The sequence below is a fragment of the Schistocerca cancellata genome, chromosome 2, assembly GCF_023864275.1.
Source record: "Schistocerca cancellata isolate TAMUIC-IGC-003103 chromosome 2, iqSchCanc2.1, whole genome shotgun sequence".
Classification (NCBI taxonomy): domain Eukaryota; kingdom Metazoa; phylum Arthropoda; class Insecta; order Orthoptera; family Acrididae; genus Schistocerca; species Schistocerca cancellata.
Window position 1 is genome coordinate 723,192,843 of NC_064627.1, and position 12,595 is coordinate 723,205,437.

Below are 12,595 nucleotides of genomic sequence, written 5' to 3' on the forward strand. Positions count from 1 at the left end.
TGTATGGGCACCTTTGGCTCAGTTGCATATGCAATACAAGACTATTACTATCCTCGCAGGTTGAAATACGCTATTGTCAGACAGATGGACAAAAAGGTAGCAAGATTTTGATAATTACCATTCAGTATCGCATCTTACCAGCTCCTCAGAGTTACTGGGAAAGATTATTTACGCAAGAATAGTAACTCATCCAACCCAAAATAAGGTAACATCAGCTTCAGTTTGGATTGTGAATGGGTCTCTCCATGTGCCAAGTCCCAGTTTTCAAATTGGATTGTACAAAATTTAAATGAGAAAATATTGTCTACTGGTATTTTCTGTAACTTGATTGTAGAGTTCACATTATTATTATTATCATCATCCCAGAGAAGTTTAAATGTAATGGTATCAGCGGCATTGCTAGGAACTGTCTTCTTAACAAACTAAAAGAAGGCATAGTGTCAATTCAGTAGACTCGGGGAGTGTATACAGTGAAACAGTGTCTTCAAAAAGGAAATAATCACTATAGTTACATCAAAAGTATTGGTATGGTGTACCCTCTTGTTCTTGTTATTCATGAATGATCTCTCATTTTACATCCAAGAACCTGAAATTGTCCCTTTACTAATTATGCAGGTATTATAATCAGACACAATGGAGAAACTACAACAATTTAAAAAAGTGAAAATTATTAACTGCCCATTGCAAAAGCACAAGGTCTGATCACACTGTTAGAAACTATGCAAGAATAAAAATCAATAAACGAAACAGAATATTCTAAATTTTGAGATGTTTTTATTCACATGAATCTGTGCTAAAAGTCACTTGTTAAAGACCTACTTCAAAGTCTAAGCTCTTCAACTTTTGTATTATGGATAGTAACAATCTTTTGGGATGAAAATGCCAATAATTAGTTTCCTTTTTTCTATTTTCATTCAACAATATGTTAGAACATCATATTTTGGCCCAGTGTTTCGTTAAAGAAGAAAGTGTTTACTGCACAGAAGTAGAAAGGCTAAAATGTGGTGTCTGCTTTTTAATGTAAACGTCTAAGCTTACAGTGGTCTGACAGTACATTTGTTACTGCATGAAGTTTGTTGTCAACAACCAATCACAGTTTAAAAACAACAGTAACATTCATAAATAAAATGCTAAATGGAGAAATGACTTATACTATCCTTCACTCAGCCTTAGTGTGGCACACAATATAGTGATCTATTCAGCCATAAAGATCATTGACTGCTTTCCCAGTCATGTGAAGAATGTCTTACATAATAAAATTAGCTACAAATATAAATTGAAATTATACCAGCGTGAGATCCCCAGCTGCATAGGAAAATATCTGAATGAGTAATAATGAAGAGTGATTGTGCACGTGCATGTGCGCGCGTGCGTGTGTGTGTTTGCGTGTAAAAGACGATCATGTAAACTGTCATCAGAAACTTCCTGGCAGACTAAAACTGAGAGGGTGTATCACAATTGTAAGCTGACCGACTCATTCTGCGTCATACTGAGAGATCACAATTATTGTCTGCGTAACTTGCAAATAACTAACAGTCATCTATGCTTGTAAGTATTGTTATAGAAGAGTAAAGAGCAGACATGATCCAAAGAAAAAGACACTCATCCCACACACACTCTCCAGGTCTCTCAGCAGAAAGACATATAAACACTGTCTCCCCATTATCCACTGCTTTACAAGTGATGAGAGATAATGATAAAAACGGAAGAATGTTTTTTTACAAAACCGCTGCTTTTATGCTTGTGTTAGTGTGAATAGATTACCAGTTGTGAGAATTGTATATTAGTGACCATTACAGATATGCCATGCATTGGCTGCTTCTTCCTTTTAATGTGTAATTTGACTCATTTCACATTCCTGAAGATTCTTTTTCGTGATACAGTTTACAGGTGCTCAGATGAATGTGTGAATGAATGAATCACAAACACGAAACTGCTACATATATCTAATTGTAAATGCTGAATCATATCCCTCAAGATTTTATATTGATCATCAAAGTTCACAAAGTATTTGATTAATTGTATGTAAACATATGTTTGGTATTGTAATTGTTGATGTTGGTGAAAGTTTGACAGTGAACATAGCAGTTTTTCATAGTTATCAACAGTTTTCAGAATCAAATCTTCACTCGGCAGCAGTGTGTGCACTGATATGAAGTCTCCTGGCATATTAAAACTGTCTGGACTGAGACTCGAACTCGGGACCTTTTCCTTTTGTGGGCAAGTGTTCTACCGACTGAGCTACCCAACATGACTCACAATTCATCCTCATAGCTTTAATCTGTCAGTACCGCATCTCCTACCTTCCAGGCTTCACATAAGTCTCCTGTGAACCGTGCAGAACTAGCCCCCCTGGAAGAAAGGATATTGTAGATAAATGGCTTAGCCACATCCTGGGGGATGTTGTCAGAATGAAATATTGACTCTGCAGCAGAGTGTTTGCTGATCTTAAAATAATATGCCGGGAAGTTTCGTATCAGCACTGAGTGAAAATTTTATTTCGGGAACACCCCCGAGGCTGTGGCTAAGCCATGTCTCTGCAATGTCCTTTCTTCCTGGAATGGTAGTTCCGCAAGGTTCCTAGGAGAGCTTCTGCGAAGTTTGGGAGTAGGAGACGAGGTACTGGCAGAATTAAAGTTGGGTCGTGAGTCGTGCTTGGGTAGCTCAGACTGTAGAGCACTTGCCCACAAAAGGCAATCCCAAGTTAGAGTCTCGATGTGGCATACAGTTTTAAAATGTCACAAAGTTTCATATTAGTGCACACTCTGCTGCATAGTGAAAATTTAATTCTGGAAACTTCCCCCCAGGTTGTGGCTGAGCCACGTCCCTGCAGTATCCTTTCTTCCAGAAGTGCCAGCTCTGCAAGGTTGGCATGCAAGGTTCTGTGAAATTCGGAAGGTAGGAGACTAGGTACTGGAATGATTAAAGTTGTGAGGACAGGTCGTGAGTCATGCTTGGGTAGCTCACTCAGTAGAGCACTTGCCCGGGAAAGGCAAAGGTCCTGAATTTGAGTATGTTTGGCACTCAGTTTTAATATGCCATGAAGTTTCATCAATGGTTTTGTTTATGAAACTAAAAATTATCGTACATAAACTCCAAATTATGCAAAAAATTGAGTCATTACCTTGTGCATGCCCTAACATAAGCATTAGTCTTTTTGATGCTTGGAAGAGATACAGGATTACTTTAGCATTAAAATTCACTCACTTTTTTAAAATTCAGTTCATGAATGAAGTGGACACCTTACAATGGAAAGCCCAATTTTGAACATTAGCAGTTACTGAAAATATTGATTGCTACTTTCAATAAGGACGACACATTGCAATGCAGACAGAATGAAAAGATTGTTACACACTAAGCTTTTGACCAGACCCTTCAGAAAAGAAAGGAAACCACACATTCACACAAGGGGCACCCCTCATGCACACGACTGCCATCCCCGGCCATTCTAGCTGGACTGCAACTGTTCAATTGAATGAAAACAGCAATCAGGAGTGGAGCAGGAAAGGGGGAGGGATAACAGAGTATGGGTGGTGGAAGAGGAGAGTGATGGCTGGCAGTGTGTGTAGGGACTACTGTAGGAGGGGGAGGACAAAGTTTGGCAGCATTGAAAGGCTATGTGGAGGGGGATGGGGATGAGCAGGGAATGGAAAAAGAGAGAAGCAGAGAGGGGAAAAGACGGGTGGATGCCTTGGCAGAGAGTGAGCACAATGAGGTTGAGGGGAAGTCAATGGGAAGAGATTATAAGACAGAGGGGGGCAGAAACTGATGGATGGAGGGCATGTAGACAGTAGATTATCGTACGTTCAGGCCGGGATGAGTTTGGGAGTGGAGAATGGATTGTAAGGATAACTCCCATCTGCATAGTTCAGAAAAGTTGGTGATGAAGGGGAGGATTCAAACAATCTGAGTTGTGAAGCAGCCATTAAAATCAAGCAAGTTATGAAACGTCCTCCCAGATCAAAACTGTGTGCCAGACTGAGACTGCAGGAGTTTTGCAGGCAGACTTCTGTGAAGGTAGGAGATGTGGTACTGGTGGAAGTAATGCTCTGAAGATGGGTCGAGACATGCTTGGGTAACCCAGTGGTAGACAACTTGCCCACAGCAGGCGAAGGTCCCGTGTTCGAGTCTTGGGCCGGCAAACAGTTTTAATCTGCCAGGAAATCTCACATCAGTGCACACCTGACTACAGTGTGAAAATCTCATTCTGGAAGCATTGTATGTTTAGCTGCATGTTGTGCCACAAAGTGGTCTAATTTGCTCTTGGCCACAGTTTGACAATGGTCATTAATCCTGGTAGACAGCAGGTTGGTAGTGGCGCATTTCAGGGCTTGATGATAGACAATCGAAGCCCTGATGAAGGATGTTGTTCAGTTGTTCCAGTCCAGTGGAGTATTGGGTAATGAAGGTTGTGCTCCTTTGCTGGTTCTTGGTGATGGTGGGAAGATTGGGGGTGTGTGGGCATATAGCATGGGAAATCTGCTTGTGGGCTAGGTGTGTGGAATAGTGCTTGTCTGCAAAGACCTTTGTGAGGCCCTAGCTTTCCAAAACTCCAGACCACTGATCCGATTTAGGTTCATTGACGATATCTTCGTGATCTGGATTCAGGGTGAAGGCACCCTTTCCTCATTCCTTCACAACCTCAACACCTTCTCTCCCATATGCTCTTCTGCTGGTCCTCCTCAACCCATTGTGCCACCTTCCTAGTCGTTGGCCACCTCCTCCACAAAGACTCCATCCATTCCTCTGTTCACATTAAACTCACCAGTCACCATCATCACCAGCATTTTGGCAGCTGCAATCCCTTCCACACCAAAAAGTCACTCCCATACAGCCTGGCCACATGGAGATGTCTTATCTGCAGTGACAAAATCGCCCTTGCCCAGTATGATGGTGTCACAAAGGCCATCACAAACAGGCACAATCCCCCAGATCTAGTCCACAAACAGATTTCCCATGCCATATCAACACACAACCCCAATCCTGCCAACAACCCCAAGAACCAGCTACAAAGGAATGCCCACTTCGTCACCCACTGCCATCCCGGACTGGAACAACTGAATCTCATTCTTTGTTGTGGCTTTGATCATCATGCCCTGAAATGAAGGACATCTAAGCCAAGATCCTTCCCACCCCTCCTAAAGCGGTGTTCTGTTGCCCACCCAACCTCCACAACAACCTGGACCATACCTATGCCAGTCTCAATCTCAACCCTTTGCCACAGGGATCATACCCCTATGAAGACCCAGATGCTAGACCTGCCCAAATCACCCATCCAGCACTTCCTATCCCAGTACTGTCTCAGGTTTCTCCTACCCTGTCAGAGGCCGGGCCACCTGCGAAAGCAGCCATATCTCATATCAGCTCTACTGCAATAATTGCATAGCTTTTTGTATTGATATGACTACCGATCAGCTGTCTTCTGGGCTGAGAGGCCACTGCCAAACTGTGGCAAAGAGCAAAGTAGACTATCCTGTGGTGCAACATGCAGCTGAACATAACATGCTTGATTTTAATGGCCATCTGGATCCTCCCCGCCACCATCAACTTTTCTGAACTGTGCAGATTTGGAGTTATCCTTACAACACATTCTCCGCTCCCAAAAGTATCCTGGCTTCATTTTCCGGTAATCTACTGGCACCACACCCTCTGCCGAACACTTTCTGCCCCCTCTGTCCTATAACTTCCTCCCAATTCCCTCACCCTCATTGTGCTCAGTCTCTGCCAGGGCACCCAGCAGTCATTTCCCTTCTCTGTTTTTCTCCTTTTCTGCTCCCTGTTCCTCTGCCCTCCCCCACAGCCTCCCAATGCTTGTCCTGCCATCTTCTACACGAAGCACTGCACACTCCACCAGGCAGTGCTCTTCTCTCCACCTACCTGTACTCTGCTATCCATCTTCCTTCCCTGCCCCACTCTTGACCACAGCTGTGTTTCTGGTCCTTTCTTTTCTGAAGAAGGTTTTTGCCTAAAGCTTAGTGTGTAAACAAACTTTTCATTGTGCCTGTTTGCATCTCAGTGTTTCATTTTTACAGTGAGTTGCAATCTATCCTTTTTGTAAATGGACACCTTAACAATTGCATTCCAGCACTGCACCAAAACTGTTCTGCTGTATCTCACCCTTTTGAAAGATCTGGTCAGTTTCAAATTAGAATTACCAAACATATCATTTCTTACACAATCTATAAAAGTATTTGTGTTTTGTGCAATATTTTTATGTTATGTATGTGAAACAGTGTATTTTTTAACCTGCTAAACACTCATTTATCTTAATATCCCACATATACCAGTAACTCAGAACTTCAGTACTACAAATGGAGAAAGGAGGAGTTGCCACATTCATCAGGAACTGTCATAAATTTAAGAACATAGGCATTCATAAATTTTGCCTAGAACAGCATATGGAAGCATTAGAATTTCACAAAAAATCCTTCATAATATTAAGTGTATATCGAGCACCTGCAGGTAACTTTAATCTGTTTGTAAACCACCTTGAAGCTGTACTGGCCCATTTAACAACCAAAAACAAAGAAATAGTGGTTGCTGGTGATTTCAATGTAGATTTCTTTAAAGACTCTCCCAATAAGAACTTATTTGAGTTAGTAACACTATCATTCAACTTAATTCCCATTGTAAAGTTCCCCACTAGGATAGCCACTTGCTCACAAACAGCCATTGATAATATCTTTTTAGAAAAGTCCAATGAACAAAATTATATTACAAAACCAATAGTCAATGGCCTCTCAGACCATGACATGCAGTTCCTTCTGTTAAATGGTAATATTGAACAGGATATAAAATCTGTTAAATCTGAGCTCAAGGGGGTAATCAGTAAGCCAAAAATTGATTATTTTAGGACACTCCTCAGAGACATTCACTGGACTGATGTTTACAGTGCTCATGGCATGAATGAAAAATATAACATTTTTGCTAATAAAGTGCTTACCTTATTCGAACACTGCTTTCCCCCAAAACTTACCAAGGTTAGAGCAAAGTCTACAAAGAAGCCATGGATTACTCGTGGAATAGGGGTATCTTGTAAAACAAAAAGAAAACTGTATCTGTCAATCCGAAACATTTCCAATGTTGATGCTATAGCACATTATAAGAAATACTGCAAAATTTTAAAGACTGTAATATGGATGTCAAAGCAAATATGTTACAAGGAAAAGATAGTCATATCAGATAACAAAATAAAGACAATATGGGATATAGTGGAGGAGGAGACCGGTAGAATCAGACATGAAGAGGAACAAATAGCATTAAGAGTAAATGATACATTGGTGACAGATGTGTATAGTGTTGCAGAACTTTTTAACAAACATTTTATAACTGTTACTGAAAAGATGGGGTTGTCAGGTTCGGTAGATGCTGCTATGGATTACCTTAGACCATACATATCAAGTAACTTCCATGATATGAATTTGACCCTCACTACCCCAACAGAAATAATGTCCATCATAAAATTTTTAAAATCAAAAACATCTAGTGGGTATGATGAAATATCAACAAAGTTAATTAAAGAATGTGATTCTGTGCTAAGTAACATATTAAGCTATCTGTGTAACCAGTCGTTTATCAGTGGAATATTTCCTGAGTGGCTGAAATATACTGAAGTTAAGCCACTGTTTAAGAATGGAGATAAAGAAATAGCATCAAATTTCCGTCCAATTTCACTGTTGCCAGCATTCTCAAAAATTTTCGAAAAAGGAATGTACAGTCATCTTTATAACCATCTTATCTCAAATAACATATTGTCAAAGTCACAGTTTGGATTTCTAAAAGGTTCTGATATTGAGAAGGCTATCTACACTTACAGTGAAAATGTGCTTAATTCATTAGACAAAAAATTGCAGGCAACTGGTATATTTTGTGATCTGTCAAAGGCATTTGACTGTGTAAATCACAATATCCTTTTAAGTAAACTAGAATATTATAGTGTAACGGGAAATGCTGCAAAATGGTTCAAATCTTATATCTCTGGCAGGAAACAAAGGGTATTATTAGGAAAGAGACATGTATCAAGCTATCAGGCATCATCCAACTGGGAACTAATTACATGCGGGGTCAACTATGCTGCCCGTGTTCGTTGCTCGCCTCGTCACCCTAACTACCGTCTCCTTTTCGCCAATGCGGCAGTCCATACCCCACACCGGTGGCCGCGATCGGGCCATACCATTGGGATCCGTGTTCGGTCACTCCTTAGTGACCTCGAGTCTTTGCCTCTTCCATCTGCTTTTCAGGTCCACCAACATACACCACCTTGGTGTATTCGTCGGCCGCAGCTTCGGCTGGACCTCTCACAATGGCAAAAGGATTCAGTTCCTCCTGCAGTCTTGCGCCGCCAATTTCTTGCTCTCCTCGACGCATCCGGCGACTCGGAGGCTATCTATACAGATGGCTCGATGGTTGATGGCCGTGTGGGGTACGCTTATGCTCATGAGGACTATGTAGACCAGCACTCCTTGCCAGATGGCTGCAGTGTTTACACCGCAGAGCTAACTGCCATTTTTCGTGCCCTTGAGCGTATTCGTACCAGCACTGGAGAGTCTTTTGTCATTTGCAGTGACTCAGCAGTCTGCAGGCTCTTGACCAGTGCTACCCACGCCATCCCATTGTTGTTGCCATCCAGGAGTCCGTTCATGCTCTTGACTAGCGTGGACATTCAGTAGTGTTCATATGGACCCTGGGACACGTTGGGATAGCGGGAAACGAACACGCCGACAAGTTAGCTAAAGAAGCCACCCGCAAACTGCCGTTGGAGATCGGCCTCCCGGCCACTGATCTCCGATCGGTGTTACGCCGTCGGGTCTTTGGGCTGTGGGCAGACGAATGGCGCACTCTGTCTGTACCCAACAAGCTGCGGCGTGTAAAGGAGACCACGACCGTGTGGGGTTCCTCCATGCGGGCCTCTCGCAGGGATTCTGTTATTCTCTGTAGGCTCCGCATTGGTCACTCTTGGCTGACGCATGGTCATCTGCTGCGTCGAGAGGACCCCCCCTCATTGTCGCTGTGGTGCAACCATGACGGTGGCCCATCTGTTGTTGGAATGTCCTCTTTTAACCGCTCTCAGGCGTGCTTTTAATCTCCAGGGTGATTTATCATCTCTTTTAGGTGACAATGTCTCTATGGCAGATCGGGTTTTAAGTTTTATTCGCACAACCGGCTTTTATAGGTCCATTTAATTTTATTACCTCACCCTCTTTTGAGCTGTATCTTTCACTTAGTTTTGTGTTTTAATTCGACTCCCTCCTATTCTTTTAGGCTGGAGGTTTTAATGTGTTGCAGAGTGGCTGGCTCATCCTATTATTTTCGTGATCAGCCAGCCACGATCCTCTGCTGTACAGTTTTAATTCTTTCTGCTTTTCTTCTCTTTGTTGTTTTTATTGCTGTGCTCCATTTTCCATGTTTCTTTATTATTTACCTTGGGGATTTTCTTCCCCTGGAATTTTTATCTTGTGCTTCGAATGACTTATGGATGGTTTCACTGTGCTCCGTGTGTTTATGAAACAAGGGACCGATGACCTATGCAGTTTGGTCCCTTTAATTCTCAAACCAACCAACCAACCAACCAACCAACCAACCAACATGTGGGGTCCCACAAGGTTCCATTTTGGGGCCCTTACTTTTTCTTGTTTATATCAATGACCTTTCATCAGTAACATTACCAGATGCCAAGTTTGTTTTGTTTGCCGATGATACAAACATTGCAATAAATAGCAAATCACGTGTAGTCTTAGAAAGATCAACCAATAAAATATTTGTGGACATTAATCACTGATTCCTAGCCAATTCTTTGTCACTAAACTTTGAAAAAACACACTACATGCAGTTCAGAACTTGTAAGGGGTGTCCCAAGAGTATATGTCTAACATATGATGACAAGAAGATAGAAGAAGTGGACAGTGTTAAATTCTTGGGCTTACAGCTTGATAATAAATTCAACTGGGAGGAGCACACCACAGAACTGCTAAAGTGTCTTAACAAATCTCTGTTTGCAATGCGAATTTTGTCAGACATAGGGGATATAAAAATGAAAAAGCTGGCGTACTATGCTTACTTTCATTCCATAATGTCATATGGGATTATTTTTTGGGGTAATTCATCAAGCCAAGCTAAAGTTTTCCGGGCACAAAAACGTGCAGTAAGAGTTATATGTGGTGTGAACTCAAGAACATCATGCAGAAGCCTGTTTAGGGAACTAGGGATACTAACTACTGCTTCCCAATATATTTATTCCTTAATGAAATTTGTCATTAAAAATATATCACTTTTTCAAACCAACAGCTCAATTCATGGAATCAATACTAGAAATAAGAATAATCTTCACAAGGATTTAAAGTCACTTAGTCTTTTACAAAAAGGTGTGCATTATTCAGGAACACACATTTTCAATAACTTGCCAGCAGCCATAAAAAGCTTAACAACCAATGAAATTCAGTTTAAGAGAAGCCTAAAGGATTTATTGGTGGCCAACTCCTTCTACTCCATTGATGAATTTCTTAGTAAAACCAACTGATTTGTATATAAGTACAACATAACTCCTGCACCATTTCAGTGCAGTAATGTGTTCATTGTAAATAGTATTACAGTAGTTGTATTAAATGTTTATTACCTTATAAATAAATAAAAAACTTTTTTATTTTAAATTCAGTGCATTAGTATTTGTAAAATGACTCTTAGTGTTCATTAAAAAATGACGATCATTCCACTTGGGACCTGTGGAATGGTACATTAGCTTACTTGTTTTAGTTGTAAATATTTGTCGTGTATTGTTGTTTTTCCTGACATGTTCCACATCCTGGAGGACCTCCTCACTACGGATCAATTGGAATGAAAGTAAATCTAATCTAATCCAAAACAAAAATGAAAATAATTTTTCTGTTACAGGATGCTTGGTATTATGATGAATTGGATATGCAAGAAATGGAAGCATTTGATGACCCGGATCCTGACTCTGATTATGATTATGAAGAATCATATACAAAGAGGAAAAAGAAGTCAAAGAAAGCTCCAAGGACAGGTGACTCACCAGCTGTGAAGAAACCAAAGGTTTGATTTATTTTGTAATATGTATGTAATTCAAGGCTGACATCTTGTCCTAGCGACATGTCTGAATATTATTCCTTGAAACAAAACTATAACTTTGTTTCCCACTTTAGTGAAGATATAAATGAGAGAACTGGCAAAAAAGAAACATTCTGGAAAATACTATGTATTTTTATGCAACTTTTGCTTTCTATTAACTAATTAGCTAGGTCTTTTCATGGCAGTTACGCCATAACTACTGAATATGAATGTCATGTTATTTCTATCTATATCTACATCATTTCCATGTTTTATTTTGCCCAAAACATTCAAATTATGTTTTTCTTTGTGTGTTTGCATTAGGGTCAGGGAAGAGGTCGCAAGAAAACGAATTATGATGCTGTCTCTGATGCTGAAAAACCATTTGCCTGTGAACGTAAGTTGACACAAGTAGTCAAATTCATGATAATGGACAATGAACCAGAAAATAAGCATTTGGAGACTACATTTGAGGCTTATTTGCTGGTTTCCTTGAAATGTGTATTTGAAAACTCTAATTTAATGATTTTTAATCTACAGACATATTTTAATTTGCCATTCTGACAATTCATACCTGTACTGTTTCATGTTGCGCATAATTTTGGGCATCAGAAAGTTATTTTGATACACTGTTAATGTAGTGCAATCTTTTAGTGTTCATTAAATTGACTTGAGCTGTAAATATGTTTCACAGTTGTCGAAACCTACTCATTCTCTACTTGCTTGGTGTTTGTAAACCACTTATTTGCTCTGATCTGTTATGCTTGCAAGCTGTTGTGAAATCAGTGGAATGCTGCTTGCTACAAGATAGTCTTCTTGCTTCATAGCTCACTTCTGCTGGTGGTGGGAAAACTTGGGGTTCTTATCCAACGGAACTTAATAAGTGAATGAACTGTTTCCATATATGATAAAAGGTTTTTAGAGCAGATAATCCCAGTACTGGAAGTTCTATATGTAGTATAGAGAAATTTATTCTCAAAAGCCTGGAAAATGACATGAACAAACTGCGCACTGTGTTTTACAGAAGTGAGGTTGGTTACCATCCATGCATCAGTTTTGTTGTTTAGTGTTAGTAATTTCTGATGATACTGTATTAAAATGTTCTTTCATGTTATAGAATGATCCTCCTATTGTTCTCATTTTACACTAGATTTTCCTCTACCCCATACTTTTCTCCAATTAACACAGTACTTGAGTAGTTTTTCTGCCCTTTGGCAGAACAGTTGACGTGCCCTCGCCCTTTCACCCTATTTGCTGTGTGTGCTTAATGTCAGGACAGTTCATGAACATATAGGTGTAGTGTTACCTGTATGTATATGCTTCACCATTTCAGTATGTTTTCTTTCACATTCAGGTAAAGGCCTTTGAGTAGACCATTGAAACTGAAACATAAAAATATATTCCTTTCTTTATTATGATACATCATGTCCCACTTAACTGAAATTTTATTTTACGTTGGTATTAATATTATAGGCACTGATGACTGTTTACCAGAATGTGCCACATTAGTAAAATGCCTCCTGCCTTGCTT

General features: G+C 40.2%; 1 protein-coding gene across 5 annotated transcripts in view; it reads left to right on the plus strand.

Annotated features, from left to right (window-relative positions):
• Nucleotides 1-12,595, plus strand: part of LOC126162517 (zinc finger protein ubi-d4) — a 255,780-nt gene that overhangs the window by 126,777 nt on the left and 116,408 nt on the right. For all 5 annotated transcript variants that reach the window (XM_049919081.1, XM_049919082.1, XM_049919084.1 and 2 more), the window contains 2 exons: nt 10,888-11,049; nt 11,389-11,461. In XM_049919081.1, the coding sequence (XP_049775038.1) occupies nt 10,888-11,049; nt 11,389-11,461 (235 nt within the window). The remainder of the gene's footprint in view (nt 1-10,887; nt 11,050-11,388; nt 11,462-12,595) is intronic.